Source organism: Phyllobates terribilis, unplaced genomic scaffold (genome assembly GCF_046119375.1).
Source record: "Phyllobates terribilis strain yellow unplaced genomic scaffold, ASM4611937v1 Scaffold_4__5_contigs__length_816908805, whole genome shotgun sequence".
In the NCBI taxonomy this organism is placed as follows: Eukaryota; Metazoa; Chordata; class Amphibia; order Anura; family Dendrobatidae; genus Phyllobates; species Phyllobates terribilis.
The window spans coordinates 229,728,427-229,751,336 of NW_027362764.1; the positions used below are offsets into that span (position 1 = coordinate 229,728,427).

The 22,910-nt window shown below is 42.9% G+C and overlaps 1 protein-coding gene across 7 annotated transcripts in view; it reads left to right on the top strand.

The window, feature by feature from the left end:
• ULK4 (unc-51 like kinase 4) overlaps window positions 1–22,910 on the top strand; it is a 988,030-nt gene that overhangs the window by 349,306 nt on the left and 615,814 nt on the right. For all 7 annotated transcript variants that reach the window (XM_073678125.1, XM_073678126.1, XM_073678132.1 and 4 more), the window contains one exon: window positions 8,519–8,680. In XM_073678125.1, the coding sequence (XP_073534226.1) occupies window positions 8,519–8,680 (162 nt within the window). The remainder of the gene's footprint in view (window positions 1–8,518; window positions 8,681–22,910) is intronic.

Consider the following 22,910-nt stretch of genomic DNA (forward strand, 5'->3'; position numbering starts at 1 on the left):
AAGCGCCGCCTGTGGTTAGGAGATAGGGACACCAGTGGCAGCGGAGGGGCTGTGGCAAAGCTGAAGACTCTACCCACGGTCCTGCCCCACAGTGCCACCTTGCTGCACGAAATACTTATTGCACACAAAACTTCTAATGATTAAACAACAACCAGGCTGCAGATTTTTACACTGAAGGTACCTATGAAATCAGTATAACATTGCTTTTATTGCCATACCTTTAATTTAACATGCCTGATCCTGATGACAGGTTCTCTTTAAGCATCATGGGTAATTTGGAGATCAAGGTCGGATAAAGATCATTGGATTGTGAAATGGAGTTGTAATCATGATTGAATCAAGTCTGGAATTTTATTGAAGGAAGTGGACCGAACCTCTTACAGTGTTTTCCTTTCTCTAAACGTAAAGCTTCTCATTTAAAGAAAAAAGCTCTATTTTATTCTCATTCGACCAGAAAACATTGTTTCAATACCCTCCAGGTGATCTTTAGCAAAGTACCGATGGGCAGCAATGTTCTTTCTGGAGAGCAGTGGCTTTCTGGAGAGCAGTGGCTTTCTCCTGCCATGTATGCCTTTGTATTTTAGTTTCCTCTTTATGGTAAACTCACAAATATGTGAGACCTGGCGGCTATATACCACTCATGAGAGTCGCAGAGTCACTCTGCCCTCTGTGAGACCCGACTACTTTGATGAGCGGTATAGTTACTGACGTTACTGCTGTTCAGAGCCGCTGGGTTTCGCAGAGTGCAGCAGGACCTTGAGTGGCTGCTGCTTCAGCCTATGGAGCTTCAGTCTCTGAAAGAGGCTCCATAGCCTTTGGATATCTGATTGAGGGATTGTCGTGGGAACGCCAAGGACTTATGTATGTCGGACCTGTGTGGGAACATTTTGTTTTCAAATAAATGGTGAGCGAGGGACAGTGTCTTGTCATTCTTTCTCTCTTTTTATGTTTTTTAGGTTTCCATTTGTGGACTACGTCGGATTCCCTGGACTGCGGCGGATCTACTTAGCTTTTTTTTTTTTTTTTATAAATTGGGGAACCAGGGAGAGTGTTGGGCTGTGTTTTTCAAATGAAGTATTTTTGTTGTGTGTTTTTATTTTTTATCACTGGATTAGTAATAGGGATGTCTGATAGACACCTCTACATTACCAACACCAGGGCTTGATGCTAGCTGTGAATTTTGACAAATCACAGCTGACATCAACCCCAACTAACTATTATTACCCTGATTGCCACCGCACTAGGGCAATTGAGAAGCAGCAGAATTTGTGCATGTACTGTAATGTGCCACTTCTGGGACGGCTGCTGGGTGTTATTTTTAGGCTGGGATGGGCCCAATAACCATGGATCTTAATAACCTGATAATATCTGCCCACAGCTGTCTGCTTTACCTTTGCTTGTTATCCAAAATAGGGGCGACCTGGAGATTTGCCTTGTTGACAGGATCTATATTCCATCTAGTCTGGGACTGCTCCCTGATGAGACAATTTTGGACAAATGTACAAACTCTGATTAAACAGGTCTTTGATTTAGACCTAGTATTAGATCCTCAACACTGTTTACTTACTATTTTTTCCCGCAAAACATATCTAAAAGAACAGTTAGAATTCTTCTAAACATATGAACAGCCACAAGATGTCTGATAGCTTCTCAATGGAGCCAATCCTCCCTCCAGTTTATATATGAGTTATACACCAGGATCAAAGATATCAGAAATTTCAAATATCGCACTGCTCTGAAACGACGAAGATAGCTGCGTGAAAAAATATTCCTTTATGTACAGCTCTATACATAACAGAGCAGGGGTGGGAAATAATTTTCCTGAGGGGCCCACATGAGAGACCATGACTGTTATGGACGGCCGAACCAATAGGCTGAAATTAATTCTGCTCAATATTAATATTAAAATATTAATTATGATTATTTTATATAATTAATTGTATTACTTAATATTAAGCAGAATTAAGTATGCTGACAGCCCCTGTATACCATATGAGCCCATACACAGCCACCCTATATACACTGAGCCCACACACAGCCTCCTAAATACTGTATGAGCCCCCTATATACAGTATAAGCCCTCACATAGTCCCGCTATATACAGCATGAGCCCTCACATACAGTGGTGGTAAAAAGTTTTTGCCTCCTTCCTGATTTCTCATTGATTTGCATATTTGTCACACTTAAATGTTTCAGATCACAAAACAAATTTAAATATTAGACAAAAATAACACAAATAAACACAAAATGCAGTTTTTAAATTAAGATTTTTTATTTTTAAGGGAAAAAGAAATCCAAACCTACAGGGCCCAGTTTGAAAAAGCGATTGTCCCCTAAACCTAATAACTGGTTGGGCCACCCTTATCAGCGACAACTGCGTTAAAGCGTTTGCGATTACTGGCAGTGAGTCTTTTACAACGCTCTGGAGGAATTTGGCCCACTCATGTTTGCAAAATTGTTGTAATTCCGCCACATTGGAGGGTTTCCAAGCATGAACAGCATTTTTAAGGTCATGCCACAGCATATCAATCAGATTAAGGTCAGGATTTTGACAAGGCCACTCCAAAGTCTTAATTTTGTTTTTCTTAAGCCATTCAGAGGTGGTCTTGCTCGTGTGTTTTGGATCATTGTCCTGCTGCATAACCCAAGTGCACTTCAGCTTGAGGTCAGGAACAGATGGCCGGACATTCTCCTTCAGGATTTTTTGGTAGACAGCAGAATTCATGGTTCCATTTACCACAGAAAGTCTTTCAGGTCCTGAAGCAGCAAAAACAGTCCCCGACCATCACATTACTACCACCATATTTTACTTTTGGTATGATATTTCTTTTCTAAAATGCTGTGATATGTATATATGTGGATGTTGCTGCGGGGTCTTTTGTGTCCTCTCTGATGAATCGCCGCTGCGCTCTTGGGGTAATTTTGATCGGCCAGCTACTCTTAGGAAAGTTTACCACTGTTCCATGTTTTTGCTATTTGTTGATAATGGCTCTCACTGTTTTTCACTGGTGTCCAAAAGCTTTTGAAATGGCTTTATAACCTTTTCCAGACTGATAGATCTCAATTACTTTGTTTCTTAATTGTTCCTGAATTTATTTGGATCGCAGCATGATGTCTAGCTTTTGAAGCTTTTGGTCTCCTTCACTTTGTCAGGCCGGTCCTTTTTAAGTGATTTCTTGATGGAGAACAGGTGTCGCAGTAATCAGGCCTGTGTGTAGCTAGGGAAATTGAACTCTGCTTCCCAAAGATGGTGGGCAATCACTTTTTTCACACAGGGCCCTGTAGGTTTGGATTTATTTTTTCCTTAATAATAAAGACCTTCATTTAAAAATTTCATTATTTGTTTACTTGTGTTATCTTTGTCTAATATTTAAATTTGTTTTATGATCTGAAACATTTAAGCGTGACAAAGATGCAAAAGAATAAGAAATCAGGAAGGGGGCAAACACTCTTTCACACCACTGTAGCTCCCTAGATACAGTATGAGTCCTCACATAGCCACCTAAATAGTATGAGACCTCACATAGCTCCCTATATGCAGGAGGAGTCCCTACATACAGTAGCTCCCTATATACAGCATGAACCCCCACCTAGCCTCTATATACGGTATGAGCCCCTACATATCTCCCTATATACAGCATGAGCCCCTACATGCGCAGATTCTGGTTACTTTCTCTCCTGCCTGATGAGAGTACTGTCCCATTGCATAGTTCTTTCTGTGATCAGAAGGATGCTGTGTTAGCACTCTCCTTGATCATAGGAAGCTGCCTTTGGTCCACAAGATGTACATTTTTTTGTTAGCAAGATTTTTTTTCTTCCTAAGAAATGGATCTTTTAGTAAAAAAAATATGGTATTTAATTGAGGGAAATAAAAACATGACTTGTAAACCCTAAAACCTTAAAGACAGCCTCAGACTGGTTTGTGGAAGATGTAGCCACTGGATGCAGTAGACCTTGTAGAGCCGTGGGATAAGGCCCCTTCTCAGCTGAATTTGGCCACAAATAATAAAGATTATCGTAGCTACTATAGATGAATTAATACATATACACGCGAGCACTCATCAGCTTACTATAGAATTAATCTTGGATCCAGAAGTATAAATACCACTGTGTGCCTTTTATTTTGTGGTATAGTTTCATCAGTGAAATAATTAGATTTTGGAGGTCCTTTAAAATAATGCACATTCAATCTCTTGTCACTATCAGATTTAATAAAAAATGAACATGAATAATTTTCCCATCTCCATTGTTATAATAATTAGTTCCTATTCTGTTATTATCTCCAACTTCATAATGAACTCTAAATAATCATGTTTTAAACTCTAAAATTTTCAGATTTTAATTTGCTTAATATTGGTTTTGTGAAGTTTTTCCTTTCCTTTGACTTATGCTAATAGCCTTGTTGTACTAGTCTAATTAATGTGCCGAGTGTTTTTCCCTTACAGTGTTTAGATTGGCTCGGCTGAATCCTACAATTAAACTGTGCATTTCCTCCATTTTCTTTAATTGTAGTGCCAATTATGCCAACTAATCAATAGATGCAGAAATGAAGAAACCGCACATCCTCTCTTTCAGTAAATAAGTCAGTGAATAAGGAGGGTTTGTTACTGCATCCACACAGTATGAGTTTGAGTTTTTAATCCTCGGGAAAGGTAGAGGCTATTAAGATGAAGGATATTTGATGTATTTGAGCTTTAAATACATTTGTTTAATTCCCTTGTGCTAGTCTTACATGGCAGAGGTACATTTTATTGATTTGGTTTCTAATGTCACTAAATATTCATGAGATTTTGGATGTAAATGTTTAATGTCAATACTTTGGCACCTCTAAGATTGGGCGTTTCGCTCTGAGCAAATTATATTCTTGATTGCATCTTGAATGCTATAAGGTCTGCATCTACTGTATAAGCACTTATGTCTGTTGAGGTAGAAAAACAGAAATGGGTGTGCCATGTAGATGTGTTTTCTAGCATAATGTAGAGGACCCTTATCCCTGATATTTATATAGTGATTTTAGGAATGGTTACAAAAGCCTAGAGAACATTACTCACACTAGAATACTTACAGTAGTACATTTATTAGTTATATCAGTTGTTATTATATAACTAAAAAAATCAATAAAAAAACTCATATGAGCTACAGAATCTGCTACCCTTACAATGTAACTACTAGCTACTGAACCCGTTCTACGTCCGGGTGGCGAGCATTTTTATTGGTATATGGTCTCCCATGCTGGTATTTGCTGCCCCACTCCTGGTATTTGTGCTGCCCCCATCCTGTCCCCACCATCCTATCCTGGTATGCATGGCACCCCTCACTCCCAATCCTGGTATGCATGGCACCTCTCACCCCCAATCCTGGAATGCATGGCACCCCTCACCCCCAATCCTGGTATGCATGGCACCCCTCACCCCCAATCCTGGTATGTGTGGTAACCCATCCCTTATCCCTATCCTGGTATGTATGGTATCCCTCATCCTGGTATGCATGGGCCCCTCACTCACATCCTGGTATGCATGGCACCCCTCATCCCCATCCTGGTATGCATGGGCTCCTCATCCCTATCCTGGTATGCATGGTCCCCTCACCCCTCCAATCCTGGTGTGCATGATCCCCTCACCCCCCAATTCTGGTATGCATGGTACCCTCACCCCCCAATAATGGTATGTGTGGTCCCCTCACCCCTCATTCCTATCCTGGCATACATGGTACCCCTCATCCCTATCCTGGTATGTATGGTACCCCTCATCTTGGTATGCATGGCACCCCACATTCCTATCCTGGTATGTATGGTACCCCTCATCCCTATTCTGGTATACATGGCACCCCTCACATCACTATTCTGGTATGCATGGCATCCCTCACTCCCCAATCCTGGTATGCATGGTCCCCTCACCCCCCAATCCTGGTATGCATGGTCCCCTCACTCCCCAATCCTGCTATGCATGGTCCCTTCACCCCCCAATCCTGGTATGCATGGTCCCCTCACCCCTCAATCCTGGTATGCATGGTCCCCTCACCCCTCAATCCTGGTATGTGTGGTCCTCTCACCCCCCAATAATGGTATGTGTGGTACCCCTCATCCTGGTATGAATGGTCCCCTCACCCTGCAATCCTGGTATGCATGGTCCCCTCACCCCCAATCCTGGTATGTGTGGTACCCCTCACCCCCAATCCTGATATGCATTGTCCCCTCACCCCCCAATCCTGGTATGCATGGTCCCCTCACCCCCTAATCCTGGTATGCATGGTCCCCTCACCCCCCAATCCTGGTATGCGTGGTACCCCTCACCCCCCAATCCTGGTATGCATGGTCCCCTCACCCTCCAATCCTAGTATGTGTGGTACCCCTCACCCCCCAATCCTGGTATGCATGGTCCTCTCATCCCCCAGTCCTGGTATGCATGATCCCCCTCACCCCACAATCCTGGTATGTATGGTACCCCTCACCCCACAATCCTGGTATGTATGGTACCCCTCACCCCCCAATCCTGGTATGCATGGTCCTCTCATCCCCCAGTCCTGGTATGCATGATCCCCCTCACCCCACAATCCTGGTATGTATGGTACCCCTCACCCCACAATCCTGGTATGTATGGTACCCCTCACCCCCTAATCCTGGTAAGTGTGGCCCCCTCATCCCTTTTACACTGTACACACATACAAAAAAAATGAACACTTATGCCGGAGGCTGGGGAGGAGTGCGGCACCGGAGCACCGCGCTGTCCGGCACTATTTTGCTGAAGACACACTGCAAATGTGTCTTCAGTAAAAAGGCGCCGGATAGCACTATGCGCATGCGCCGATCCGACGCCTCACTCCTGCCCCGGTCTCCAGCGAAGAGAGGCGCCACAGCAATTCTCCTCCCGGTCAGGTAAGTATGTCAGTATGGCGCCGGAGATCGCGGTATGCGTTCAGTGCCTACGCATGCCGCGTTCTCCGGCGCCATACACTCCTCTTACCTGTAACGGCTCCATGCGTGCTTCTGTCTGGAGCCAGACTGCGCGTTGCAGACAGAGACACGCTTGCAGCGTTATATTATAGATCTGCTCATAACAGGCATTGGAGTAGAATCTGTATTGAGCCATTTAAATATTGGTAAGAACCTGAGACAAAGAAAATATTTTTGGGGTGAAACTAGAGGGTATGCTGTAAAGTATTTTACCATCCATTAGTATGTGACATTCATTTAAAAAAAAGATAATAGAAGCTTGTTTTATTATAGAACACCATCAAAATGATTAACAAATTCTTGACCAACATTTTGAACTACAGTCTTACTCAAAAGAATCTGGTGTATTTTGGTTTTTAATGCTAACCCCGATTTAGGAATGACATCTGATTCTTATTCCTAGAGCTTGTATGAGACTTCCAATGCTTTCTACAAGTTTACTCTTTGGATGGACCTTGGGGCCAGTCCTCTTCAAATTTAACTTTCCTGACTCCTTTTTTTTCTTTCTTTCCATTTTTAATCTTTCATGTTTTTTAACTTTTTTTCCTTCTATCTTTGGCATACCTTTCCCTCAATTTCTTCTCAAACTACCTTGAAAAAATACACAATGTTTCAGGTTGCTGTACTTGTTAAAGAGAATCTGACAGCTGATACATGCTGCTTGTGGATTGGGCAGCTTGTATCAGGCACTGGCTGTAAGAACTCAGATAGGTATTTAAGACTGTGAAACTCTGTGGCATTTCAGAGAAAAACATACTTTAAAATCCACCGGGGACCAAGCCATGCTGGGGCTTATTGAAACATTTCGGTCCCCGGCAGCTTCTCCCTGCCCGCTGCCCTTGATTGACAGATCTCTGCTTGTACATTCACAAAGGCAGGTACCTGTCAATCCAGGGCAGCAGGTGGAGAGAAGCTGCCAGGGACTGAGCCGTGCTGGAGACTTTACGGACATGCTCCTTTCGATGTCCCAGTTACAGTGATAAAAAATGCACAATAAATAAAAAATATTTGTTCCTCAGAGATTTTTATGACCTTTTTAAGGACAAATTATGTAAAACATATTTACAGTTTTTCAGGTGTTTAAAAATATCGGTAAAAAAAATAAAACGTCCACACTATAAAAAAAATATGATAGTCCAATTTTTTTTCATACAAAATGCATTTTATTGCTTTTATATAACAAAATAAATGATTACACATTTTAGGTATCAAAACAACCACAGTAACCTTGAGAAATTATTAAATAAGTTATTTGGTACGAAGCATGAACAGTAAAAATAAAAAATAAAAAAATATCTAAAAATTGCTTTTTTTCCCCCTATATTTGTACTTCAAAAAATAACATTTATATAATTTACATTGTAATTTAAATGTACCCCAAAATAGTACTAAAAACTTATACAATTTGTCCTGCATACAACAAAGCTTCATACAGCCACTTCAGTGAGAAGAAAAAAAAAAACTCATGGCTGCTGATAAGCAGAGAGGCAGAAACCAAGAATAAATATTTGGTCATTAAGGGAGTTAAAACACCAGGTTTAAGTTTTTACTTTCTCTGTTTTATAGGAAGAACCCATAATTCAGCATATGACTGCAAAAATTATTGAAAATGTCTGTACAACAGTAACGTCACATGTCCAAGGATTCATCAATGCAGAGATTGGACCTGCACTTTGGTATTTGTTCACGCATTCAACAGTTGATTCTCTTAGGATCACAGCCATATCGGTATGTAAATTCATGAATATTCTCTAATTACAAAGTCATTATGGTCATTTTCCTCCAAAACTCATTCATACTAGAAAATATTCAAGTTGATTACACTTTACATCCGATACCAGATTTAAATGTCTAGTAGTCTGGTTCCAGTTTCTGTAGTCTCCCATTGCTAACGTGTTGTTTATTTCTGAATTCTGTTTGTATTTGCACCCAAAAGCGCATTGCAAACCTTATCCCGGCATTTTCTATGGGATTTTGGAAGATCTATGCACATGATCAAGAATTTTTCAGACCGGATTTCATGTGCGGAAAAAGAATCAGCATGTCCATTCTTTGTGCGGATTTGCCTGCTTTTTTCCTATACAATGCATTGGGAAAAAAGCATGGCATATCCGCAGGCAAAAACGCACAAAAAGAGGCATGTAAATGCAATAAAACACATATACAACACGCAGAATTTCTGCAGTGTTTTTGAGGCCAAGAGGTGCAGGACCTTGCAGAAACACTGCAGAAATTTCTGCAAGCAATTCCTGATCGTGCACACATAACCTACATTTCACCCTTGGTTTTGGCATACAAGCACTGATGCATAATACTGACCAAATACTGATGTGTAAATAAGCCTTTAGGTCACATTCACAAGTTCAGTATATGGTCAGTATTTTACATCAGTATTTGTAAGCCAAATCAGGAGTGGGATAAAAATACAGAAGTGGTGACATGTTTCTATTATACTTTTCCTCTGATTGTTCCACTCCTGATTTTGGCTTACAAATACCGATGTCAAATACTTCCCAAATATTGAACGTGTGAATGTGGATTTACTAAGCCAGATTACTGCCTATAAAGAGCAGAAATAAATCAATATAACCTGTCCATCTAAATAATGGTCAAATGCCATATCAGATTTCACTTTGAAAACGTATGAAAACACCTAAATGTCTGGACCAAAAAGTTTATATGGCTATGCAAGCAAAGTCGATATTCCAAATAATTTAAGAAAACAACAAAATTTATTCTTTACTCAAAATATGCAAAAAATAATATACACACGTAAAGAACAAAGATGCCTCACAGCTTGAGGGACACATGAAATGGACCTGTATGTACATAATACATGTGTGAACTAGGTTGCAGTGTTCTAATCCCAGTGAAGTACTAGCATCCATATAAAATAATCATTATCATGGATCAGATGAGTTTATACTAGTGTAGATTAAAAAATGTATAAGCCAAAGTAAATTTCCTGATGGCACAATAGTACTGTTTAATATTGTGTCTTTATCAAGGTCATAGGTGTATGTCAGGTCCCCATGGGGTAGAGGGACATTGGATCTGACATACACCTGTGTCCTCGATAAAGACCCACTATTGAACAGTACTATTGTGCCCATGAATATCCCCGAAGTGTCCATGATCGAGTATGTCATGCCGCTCCCTGACAAAATGCATATATACAGCAGATGAAATAAGTACTGAACGCGTCACCAATTTTGTAAGTAAATATATATTTCTAAAGGTGTATACCCCTTTTTCACATGTTAAGCGCCATGGAATTAATGGTGTTATAATAATAAATAATAATAATAAAGGTGCTATTGACATGGAATTTTCACCAGATGTTGGTAACAACCCATCCAGTTCACACAGGCAAAGAAATCAAAACATAGATGTCCTTAAATTAAGTTATGTGTAATAATGAGAAATGACAAAGGGGAAAAGTATTGAACACATGAAGAAAGCAGGTGCAAAAAGTCATGGAAAGTAATGACACCAGGTGAAATCTATCAGTAATTGGAAAACAATCCTGCCACTTAGAGAAAAATAATATCAGCTGGTTCAACTGATGGCCTATAAAAAGGTGTCTCATTACCAAGGTGCCACTCAAGAAAAATCTCATGATGATTAAAACCAGTGAGCTGTCTCAGGACATTCGCAACCTTATTGTTGCAAAACATGCCGATGGCATTGGTTACAGAAGAATTTCTAAACCACTGAAGGTTCCAGTGAGCACTGCTTGGGCCATAATCCAGAAGTGGAAAAAACATCATTTCACCATAAACCAGCCACGACCAGGTGCTCCCTGCAAGAAATCAGACAGAGGAGTGAAAAGAATTATCAGAAGAGTTGCCCAAGAGCCAGGGAACACACGTAGAGAGCTACAGAAAGACCTGGAATCAGCAGTAACATTTGTTTCAAAGAAAACTATAAGTTACTAGATGGTGGCCCGATTCTAACGCATCGGGTATTCTAGAATAGGTATGCGGCCGACCAGGCGCAATCAGCAGAGCGGTATTTAAATTTGGCTCCAAAATCGCTGATTGGTCGAGGCCGGCAACCGCGACCAATTAGCAAAGCGGTGTTAAAATTTGGCGCCTATATCGTAGATTGGTCACGGCCGGCGGTCGCGACTAATCAGCAGAGCGGGGTTTAAATTTGGCGCCAATAATGCTGATTGGTCGCGGCCAGCGAACGCGACTAATCAGCAGAGCGGAGTTTAAATTTGGCGGCAATAATGCAGATTGGTTGCGGCCGGCGGTCGCGACCAATCAGCAGAGCGTTATTTAAATTTGGCACCAATAATGGTGATTGGTCACGGCCGCGACTAATCAGCAGAGCGGTGTTTAAATTTGTCGCCAATAATGCTGGTTATTCGTGACCAGTAACCGCGACCAATGAGCAGAGCGGTATTTAAATATGGCGCCAATATGGCTGATTGGTCGCGGCCGGCCACCACGACCAATCAGCAAAGCGGTGTTTAAATTTGCCGCCAATATCGCTGATTGGTCGCGGCCGGCGACCGCGACTAATCAGCAGAGCGGTGTTTAAATTTGGCGCCAATACTGCTGATTGGTCGCGGCCGGCCACCGCAACCAATCAGCAGAGCGGGGTTTAAATTTGCCGCCCATATCGCTGATTGGTCGCGGCTGCCGTCCGCGACCAATCAGCAGAGCGTTGTTTAAATTTGGCACCAATCTCGCTGATTGGTTGCGTATGGCATCAGCGACCAATCAGCAGAGCGTTGTTTAAGTTTGGCGCCAATCTCGCTGATTGGTTGCGGGCGGCCGCGACCAATCAGCAGAGCAGCGTTTAGATTTGCCGCCCATCTCGCTGATTGGTCGCGGCCGGCCACCGTGACCAATCAGCAGAGCGGCGTTTAAATTTGCCGCCCATCTCGCTGATTGGTCGCGGCCGACCACCGCGACCAGTCAGCAGAGCGGCGTTTAAATTTGCAGCCTATATCGCTGATTGGTCGCAGCCGGCGACCGCGACCAATCAGCAGAGCGGCGTTTAAATTTGCAGCCTATATCGCTGATTGGTCGCAGCCGGCAACCGCGACCATTCAGCAGAGCGGCGTTTAAATTTACCGCTTATATCGCTGATTGGTCGCGGTGGCCGGCCGCGATTAATCAGCAGAGCGGCGTTTAAATTTGCCGCCCATCTCGATCATTGGTCGCGGCCGGCCACCACGACCAATCAGCAGAGCGGCGTTTAAATTTGCCGGCCATCTCGCTGATTGGTCGCGGTGGCCGGCTGCGATGAATCAGCAGAGCGGCGTTTAAATTTGACGCCCATCTCGCTGATTGGTCACGGCCGGCCACCGCGACCAATCAGCACAGCGGTGTTTACATTTGCCGCCCATCTCGCTGATTGGTCGCGGCCGGCCACCGCGACCAATCAGCGTCGTATTAGTGTGGGCCCGGGAGTGGCGCTGCTTGTGCTGCTTTGTATTAGCGAGGACCGGGGAGCGGCGCTGTCTGTGCGGCTCCTTATGCTGCGAGAAGCGGGGAGATGAGCGGCTGCTCGCAGCAGAAGCATCCCGACCGGCGGTGCCGCTCCCCAGTCCTCCGTTCACACTTGCTGTCGGGAGATTAGCGGGCCAAGCCGCTGATCTTCCGACGTTAGCCGCATGGAGGTCAGCGGCGCCGGTCGGGGTAGTTGTGCTGCTAGCGCCGCTCATCTCCCCGCTGCATCGCCGCTGACCTCCGTCCCGCAGATGAGCCGCTAATGGCCGCCATCTTTTTTCAGAAATCCCGCGGCGCTGATTGGCCGCTGCCGGACCAATGAGCGACGCGGGATTTCCAGGACAGACAGACAGACAGGATAAGACAATTATATAGTAGATGTACTTAATCTTCATGGCCTATATGCACGCTCACCACGCATAACTCCATTGCTGAACAAAAAGCATGTTCAAGTGCTTTTGAAGTTAAGCCTGTGAAATACTGGGAGGATATAGTCCTGGTCAGATGAAACCAAAATTGAATTCTTTAGATGCCATAATACACACCATGTTTGGAGGCCAAAAGGCACTGCATATCACCCCAAAAACACCGTACCAACAGTGAAGTTTGGAGGTGGCAGCATCATGGTGTGGAGCTGTTTTTTAGCATAAAGCACTGGCAAACTTCATATAATTGAAGGAAGGACAAATGTACCAAGACATTCTTGATAAAAATCTTTTGCCATCTGCCAGGACAATGGAAATGAAATGAGGGTGGACATTTTGGCAAGACACTGATCCCAAACATACAGCCAAGGAAACTCAATTGGTTTCAGAGACCTGACCTGAATCCGATAGCATATGTGTAGAAGGAAATAAAACTCAGAGTTCATTGAAGAATGTTTATGTGGAAGAATGGGCCAAAATCACACCTGACCAATGCATGCTACTAGTTTCTCCACACAGGAAGCATGTTGAAGCTGTCATCACCAATAAAGGTTTTTGTATTGTATTACATAAATTTCAGTAAGCGTGTTGAATACTTTTTCCCTGTGTCATTTCTCATTATTACACATAACTTAATTTATGGACATCTATGGTTAGATTTCTTTGCCTGTGTGGATTGGATGGGTTATGACTAGTGTTGAGCATTCCGATACTGAAATATCGGGTATCGACCGATATTCGCTGTATCGGAGTTCCAATACTGAGTTCCGATACTTTTACAATATCGAATACCGGAATCGGAAGTTCACATAATGCCTGCGCTCTGCAGTGTCTCTGAAGGATGACAAGCTGGATGGCAGCGCTCAGCTGCGAACCAGCCTGTCATCTCAATGCCATACCAGCGTGGGAGAATTCTCCTGCTCAAGCGCTGACATTACATTATCTCCCTTACATTACAATTAAATGGAATAGCAGGAATTAATATTTTTTTAAGACGTTAATGCCACAGCCATGGTGGTTGTGGCATTACAGTGGTTGCCCAAATCGATGGGAACAGTACTCACAGTGAAACATGAAAAGCCGGCAATTCATCAGCGGCATACACCGGTACCCGACAATTTAGAACAGAAAGAATAGAGCTTCACACATAGATTAGATAGATAGAAACATGTCAGTCACATATATAATAAGTACAGTGATAGTGTTGATTACTGTACTTGTCATTTAGTGTAAAGGATTTATTTAAAAAGAATAATAGTGTTTTCATGCACCGTCTCTTTAAAAAAGCCGGCCGGCAATTCAGCAGCGGTACCCGACACTTTAGAACAGAAAGATAGAGCATCACACATAGATTAGATAGATAGAAACATGTCAGTCACATATATAATAAGTACAGTGATAGTGTTGGTTACTGTACTTGTCATTTAGTGTTAAAATAAAGGATTTATTAAAAAAAAATTGGCGTGGGGTTCCCCGTAATTTTAGTCTCTAGCGGAGGTTAAGCAGACGGCTGGGGCAGATGTTTGAAGCCTGGGAAGGGGATAATACCCACGGAGCTTCCCAGGCTACTAATATCAACCCCCAGCTGAATACCTAGCCTTTACTAGCTATTAAAATGGGGGACCCCCCAAAAAAATGACGTGGGGTCCCCCCTATTTTAATAGCTAGCAAAGGCTAGGCAGACTTTTCCCACGCTGTCAGTGACGTGCATGAGGTGAGCTGAGTTCATTGGACATGACCTCGGCTCATCTGGATGCCGTCACAGCCTGACACTGAGGAGCGCAAGCAAGCCTGCGCTTCTCAGTGTCTGCGGGATGACAGGCTGGATGGCAGCGTTCTGTTGCGATCCAGCCTGTCATCTCGATGTAGCAGAGCTGGAGCTGTCCTGGGAACCATCGAAAGGTAAGGATGATGTTGCTTTATTATTTTTCTTTTATTGCAGAAGACATTGGCTTCAGCTGGAATGGGCGTGATGGTAGGTATGGTTTAATTTAGAACAATAAAGAATTGTGTCTTTATTTAAATTAAAGGAATTTATTCTGGGTGTTTGTGTTTTTTTGTAACTTTGACTATGGGGTTAGTAATGGGGGTGTCTTATAGACGCCTCTCCATTACTAACCTGGGCTTGATGTCAACTGGCATTATAAGCTGACATCAACCCCAACCCTATTACCCCACTGCCACCGCTACAGGGCAGTGGGAAGAGCGAGGCTAAGTGCCAGAATTGGCGCATCCTATGGATGCGCCATTTCTGGGACGGCTGACGGCTGGTGTTTCTAGCCGGGGAGAGGGCCAATATTCATGGCTCCCTTCCTGGGCTATTAATATCAGCCCCCAGCTGTCTGCCTAGCCTTTGCTAGCTATTAAAATAGGGGGGACCCCACGTCATTTTTTTTTTTGAGGTCCCCCATTTTAATAGCTAGTAAAGGCTAGGTATTCAGCTGGGGGCTGATATTAGTAGCCTGGGAAGCTCCATGGGTATTACCCCCTTCCCAGGCTTCAAACATCTGCCCCAGCCGTCTGCTTAACCTCCGCTAGAGACTAAAATTACGGGGAACCCCACGCCCGTTTTTTTTTTAATAAATCCTTTATTTTAACACTAAATGACAAGTACAGTAAGCAACACTGTCACTGTACTTATTATATATGTGACTGACATGTTTCTATCTAATCTATGTGTGAAGCTCTATTCTTTCTGTTCTAAATTGTCGGGTACCGGTATATGCCGCTGATGAATTGCCGGCTTTTCATGTTTCACTGTGAGCACTGTTCCCATCGATTTGGGCAACCACCTCCCCCAATACATTCTACATTATTGTTAGTTGTTTTCCTTCATGTAGAATTAACCTACAAGGAAAGAAAGGATTTATTTTCATTCCGATATTTCTGTCCCATTGACTTGCATTGGTTTCCGGTATCGGAATCGGCGATATCCAATACTTTTTGAGTATCGGCCCGATCCAATCCGATCCGATATTTCCTGATATCGGAAGGTATCGCTCAACACTAGTTATGACTGACATCTGGTGAGAATTTCATGTCAATAGTATCTTTAAAAATATATTTATTTGGCAAATTGGTGACGTGTTCAATACTTATTTCACCCACTGTATGTATGGATGCTAGTACTTCACTGGGATTATAACACGGCAACCTAGTTCACACATGCATTATGTTCACGTCCATTTCATGTGTTCCTCAAGCTGTGAGGCATCTTTGTTCTTAACTTGTGTATATTATTTTTTGTATATTTTGAGTCAATAATAAACTTTGTTTATTATTATTTGTATTATTATTTGTTTTTTTCAAATGATTTGTAATATTCACTTTGCTTGCCTGGTGTAGATGGCCGCCGGACAGTTCCTTGAAGGGAGATATGTATCTCCCAGCTTGGTAGCTTCGGTGATCTAAAACCGAGAAAGCATGCTCTAGCACATTTAGTGCTGAGAGGGTTAATAGGGCGCGTTTTTACGAGCAGTCATAAGAGTTGGGCGGGATTGACTGCTCACATATCCCCACCCCAGGGCATGTGTATAAAATAGAGACTGAGTGTCTGTGGCTGGAGGTGTGGAGACCTTCAGATTGTCTGTGCTACAGGACACTGACTGGTAGCGGGCGAACCCGCAGCACTGTATGGACTGTTTTCTTGTTTTGTTACTTTGTGCCGGACAAGGCTATGTTTCGTTTACCTGGAGAGTGCGGTTTATGAAGTCCAAATAAACCCACCTTGGGCATTTTCAAATAAACTGAGTCCTGTGACTACATTGAAAGCAGCTGAGTGAGTATCAACCCCCTTACACTGGCCATATAGAATTTTTATTCCAGACTTTAGGTATTTCTTTAAACAACAGTCTTTGAAAGCCTCGTTTTCGGTCTCATTGACTTATTTTGAGAAGTGACCTATGGCTTTCCCAGCAAACACTGGAGCAATCTAGCAGGTCACAAACTGCAGGAGACGACCGGAGCGGCACCGAAAACAGAAGAAGATGGCAGCAGGTAAGTATATTACTATGGGCAAAGAACTTATATTAGTGATACGACTCCGGTTGTAACATTAAAAATAACACCGTAGTAGTGTTTTAAGCCCCCGCCCTCGTGGATTGATGCAAACTGTACAGAGAAGACCTTTTGCTAATTTGCTGCTGTGTTAACTTGGAAGTTAGGGGAGCTCAAGACAGTGATTGCTTGTAGGCCTGGATAAATGATCTGATTAGCTGATGAACTAGTGTTTTGATTGTTCATAGGTTGATCTCTGCCATGTTTATCCCGGCAAATGATCTGGAATAATTATTTTTACAAACACTATTTAGGTTGATTAATTATTGGACTGTATATAGGCGTCTTAAAGGGGATGTCCAGGATTTATATATTGATGACCTATGCTAAGTATAGGTCGTTCGTATCAGATCGACCAGAGTCTGACCTGGCACCCCCACCGTTTAGCTATTTGCAGCTCCTGCTATGGCCGGATGTATGGCTTTTTGTAATGGCCATTCTTGGGTGCTGCAGCTCATTTTCTATTGAAGAGAATAGCAATTAACAGATGAGTGTTTTTTTATTTTAAAGAACTTGAACTTCTCCTGTGAGGCACACTATGTTCTGGTGACATAATGGTCAATTTATTGCAGGCCTCTCCTGCTGCACTTTCGTATGGTGGATTCCACCTTTCCCACACACCCCCACCCCACCGGCAAGCATGGTGGAGGAATAGGTTTCCTCCTATCAGATAACTGCTCCTTCACCCAAATCCCACTGCTGCCCTCCATTACTCTCCCCTCTTTTGAGGTGCAATGTATGCGCATCTACTCCCCCCTCCAACCTCCAACTGGCTGTCATTTACCGCCCCCCAGGATCAACCACCACCTTCTTTGACCACTTCACCACCTGGCTACTTCATTTCCTCTCCGTTGACATCCCCACTATCCTCAGGGGTGACTTCAACTTCCCGATTGACACTTCCCTCTCAGCTGTTTCTAAGCTTCTAACCCTCACTTCCTCCTTCGGCCTTAATCATTGGTCTTCTGCAGCCACCCACAAAGATGGCCACACACTGGACCTCATCTTCACCCGCCTCTGTTCCCTATCTAACCTCTCTAACTCACTTCTCCCTCTTTCTAACCACAACCTACTTACATTCTCTACCCTCTCCAGGGCACCATTCCCCACTCCACAAACTTGCACACCCTCGCAGAAATCTTAAACACCTTTACCTACACTCACTCTCTGAATCCCTTCTCCCTCTTACAGACATTAGGTCTTTACATGAAGCAGATGTTGCTGCCACTTTATACAATACCTCAACAGCTGCAGCTCTCAATTCGGTCACCCTCCCTCACACATACCAAAGCTCCCACAATCAACAGACAACCCTGGCATACCAGCCTAATTAAAGAACTGCGAAGGGCCTCCAGGGTTGCTGTGCATAGATGGAAAAGGTCCCAGTCCAATGAGCACTTCATCGCATTCAAACAGTCCCTCACTACCTTCAAGTTCACACTCACTGCAGCAAAACACACATACTTCTCATCCTCCCTGTCTCACAACCCTAAACAGCTATTCAACACCTTCAATTCTCTTCTCCATCCCCCAGTGCCTTCTCCCTCTCCTCCTCTCCTCTTATTTCACCTGAAGACTTTGCCTCATTCTTCAAGCAGAAGATTGACACCATCAGACAAAGCTTTTGCCTAAAGTCCCCACGGCCCCTCCCCACACCTACTCAATCCTCCTCCTCCATAACCACCTTCTCCACCATTACTGAAGATCAACTTTCCTCTTTACTCTCCAAATCACACCTCACCACCTGTGAACTTGACCCAATCCAATCCCACCTCATCCCAAACCTTACCACTATCTTCATCCCAACCCTAGCCCACCTTTTCAACCTGTCACTAACAACTGGTGTCTTCCCCTCATGCTTCAAACATGCCTCGATCACACCCTTCCTCAAAAAGCCCTCCCTTGACCCATCATGTCTGACTAGCTATCGCCCCATATCATTTCTCCCCTATGCCTCAAAACTACTGGAACAACATGTCCATTCTGAACTGTCCTCCCACCTCTCCTCCTGCTCCCTCTTTGACCTCCTACAATCTGGTTTCCGACCGCACCATTCTACTGAAACTCCACTTACTAAAGTCACCAACGACCTACTAACCGCCAAATCCAAGCGACACTACTCTGTCCTCCTCCTCCTGGACCTGTCATCTGCCTTCGACACAGTGGACCATTCCCTCTTACTCCAGACTCTCTCATCTCTTGGCATCACAGATTTGGCCCTATCCTGGATTTTCTCATACCTAACAGACTGGACATTCAGTGTCTCCCACTCACACACCACCTCCTCATTTCACCCCCTATCTGTCAGTGTCCCCAAAGGTTCAGTTCTAGGACCCCTACTCTTCTCCATCTACACCCTAGGCGTGGGACAGCTCATAGTCTCATGGTTTTCATTATCACCTCTATGCCGACGACACACCAAAATCCCACAATGTCTGTCCTCTATTTCATCTTTCTTTTCTGCTAGATTTCTAAAACTTAACATGGACAAAACAGGATTCATCATCTTTCCGCCATCTCATTCAACCCAACTGACCTATCTATCAACATCAATGGCTGTCCACTCTCCCCAGTCCCTCAAGCTCGCTGCCTTGGGGTAACCTTGGACTCTGAACTCTCCTTCAAACCACATATCCAAGCCCTCTCCACTTCCTGCCGACTCCAACTTAAAAATGTCTCTCGGATCCGCACATTCCTCAACCATGAATCTGCAAAAACTCTAGTGCACGCCCTCATCATCTCCCGCCTCGACTACCTCAACCTCCTGCTCTGCGGCCTCCCTTCCAACACTCATGCACCCCTCCAATCTATCCTAAACTCTGCTGCCCGACTAATCCACCTGTCCTCCTGCTATTCCCCGGCCTCTCCTCTCTGTCAATCTCTTAACTGTCTCCCCATTGCCCAGAGACTCCAGTTCAAAACCCTAACCATGGCCTACAAAGCCATTCACAATCTGTTTCCTCCATATATCTCTGACCTAGTCTCTCGGTAAATACCCGCACGCAACCTCCGATCCTCACAAGATCTCCTTCTCTACTCCCCTCTAATCTCCTCTTTCCACAATTGCATACAAGATTTCTCCTGTGCATCCCTCCTACTCTGGAACTCTCTACCCCAAGATATCAGACTTTCGCTGACCATGGAAACCTTCAAAAGGAACCTGAAAACCCACCTCTTCCGACAAGCCTACAACCTGCATTAACAATCACTCCACCATACCGCTCCATGACCAGCCCTACTCTCACCTACTGTATCCTCATCCATCCCTTGTAGATTGTGAGCCCTCGCGGGCAGGGTCCTCGCTCCTCCTGTACCAGTCGCCATCTCGTTTTGTTTAAGATTATTGTAAATGTTTTTGCTATGTATACCCCTTTTTCACATGTAAAGCGCCATAGAATAAATGTTGCTATAATAATAAATAATAATAATAATTTAGCATCAACTATTAGGCTATATTCCCACGATGAGCTTTTGGTGAGTTTTTGATATTGCAGAATGTCAACACCATTTCTGCACTTATTATTTAAATTGGGTTACTTGCGGTTTTTCATTGCGTTTGTGTGCTGTTTTTTAAGCGTTTTTAGCACTTTTTTTTACGCTGTGTTTTTTGTCTCTTTTTGATATGGCATGCTTAAAGTAATGCTGCTTTGTTTTTGATACTTCCTGGTATTTGGCTTTGACAAAACTTTAAAAATATACTTAGGTGTGGATTACACACGTTTTTGATGCTTTTCCGCTGTGGAATTGCACTAAAAACGCATGTGCATTTTTTTACCTGCGGATTTTCTGTATCTAGTTCAAGTCTATGAGGAAAATCAGCACAGAAAACTCAGCGTATCCGCAAGAGAAATTGACATTTTGTGGATTTGAAACATGCATTTTTGATGCAGAAAAAATATGCAGCATCAAAAACACACCAAAACCTCATCATGGGAACGTTGCCTAATTTTATTCAAAAGTTCTAATCAAGCAAGGAATAACTAAAACATAACTTTTAATAAATAATAAATATATTAATAAAATAAACGACATAAAGTGCTAAGTGCTCTTGTAACCGAAATGAACACACAAATGTACCGGGAGATGCTTCCTTACAAATGAAGACACCACCATTCGTCCATGGCAATATTATATATCATTCATTCTAAATCCACCAATAAACATCACCCTTATACAATGGATTCTCATAAATAATCCTTTTTAAAAAAAATAGATCAAAATGTAGTATTGACAACAATGTCTATTATATCCAAATACATTGTGTGAACCACATTAGCCTATGTAATCCTCCTAACACATTAGCCATATAGATAGGGTGCCCCTTTTGCCATTAGGACTTATCTCCACTGTGTTTAAAAGAAAGCTCTCACCCAGACGCTCCAAATTTCCTCCCAATACATAGGTGATCCAGCAGATCAAGATGGAACGTCCCGACGCGTTTCTCAATTCATCAGGGGCTATGGATTCCGGTAGTTAAGATCAAACGTTATGACCGTCCGTGCTCTCGGGAAGCCCACGCTATCAGCTGCTGCCCAACTGTTTGTGTCCGTTCTGTTTTATACATTCACCGCATTAGCGGTTACACACTATGACGCACTTCCGGTCCCATGATGCTCCACAACCGGAAGTGACGTGTGCCGTCTCCAAGCGGGCTGGAACGCACAACTACAGCTGGTGGACCGCACTCCTCACTTCCTGTGATGCGCCCCATCAACCATATCACTTAGGTAATTTATAATTCAAAAACCGGCACATGGCGATCTACATACATAGCAACATCATAATAAGACCCACATTAACCTCGGTCTTCGTGCCGGTTAAATCGTATAGGCCATACACTTCCTGCCCTATCAGTTTACCCTAAATTAGTACATGCAAGATTCTCTCCTATATAGTTTATAAATGGGAACTGGGAAAACAAACTCCTCTCAAACAGACTGCAAAAGATGGGTATTATTAATTATCCTGTAATCATGGGCACAAAAAGAGGTTTATAAAAAATGTGCCAAACCAAATATGTGGACCTGCGGACCTCCTGACGGAAATTATGGGTCCCCTATTTAAACCATAACAATTACTCATCATGCTGACCCTACTTATGTTACACGAGCACTTAGCACTTTATGTCGTTTATTTTTTTAATAACTTTTAATAAATATATGTTTTAATTATTCCTTGCTTGATTAGCACTTATACATTGGGAATAAACATTTGCCCATAGCTGATATTTCATTTTATTTAAAACCTTGGATTACATTTTTTTTGTGTTCCGGTACAACTTGGACCAGAATTGTGACAACCTTTTACTGCCATATATACCCTTATTCTCAGGGCTTTTATTAAATTTATTCTATTAACCAAAGGTTTTAAAATTAGTATTGCCCAGATGAATAGAACCACATAAAACACATACACTTAGCAAGAGGAGAAGTGGACTGAGTGTTCGTCTTCCTTACTGTACTAGTATATAGCTAGAGCCATATACACTCACTTTGCCAGATTTGTGGTCCCATAAAAATTAATGGTGTGCTGTAAATTTCTATAAAAAAAAATTGCTGTGCTGTAAAACATGTGGCACAAATTGTTATCATTTTCTGTAGTATTTTAGAGCAAGCATATGTCTTTTAAGTATCGCATAAAGTGTCTGTCTTTTGTGGGCAGCATCTATTACCTGTGTATTATTGTGTACGGCTAGTAGCCCTTGTTGAAACTATCAAGCAGCAAACTTTTATAAATGAGCGCAATCTACCCTTCTGTCAAGTTGTATAGACTGTTATTATAGCCCTTTTATTCTGCCTAGTGATGTCTTAAGAGATTATATCGTCTTCTTGCCTACCATATTACAGTGCAGGAGTAAACGCGATTTATGTGTTTGTCTAGATTGGTTTGTGGATTTTTTGTGCAATCCTAGCACAGTTGTATGGTCTTGTCTAAGGATGGTACTTATTTTACTTTTACTTGAATCAAGCTGAACTGAAACGTATAAATATAAAATGCTGTCTAGTGTACATG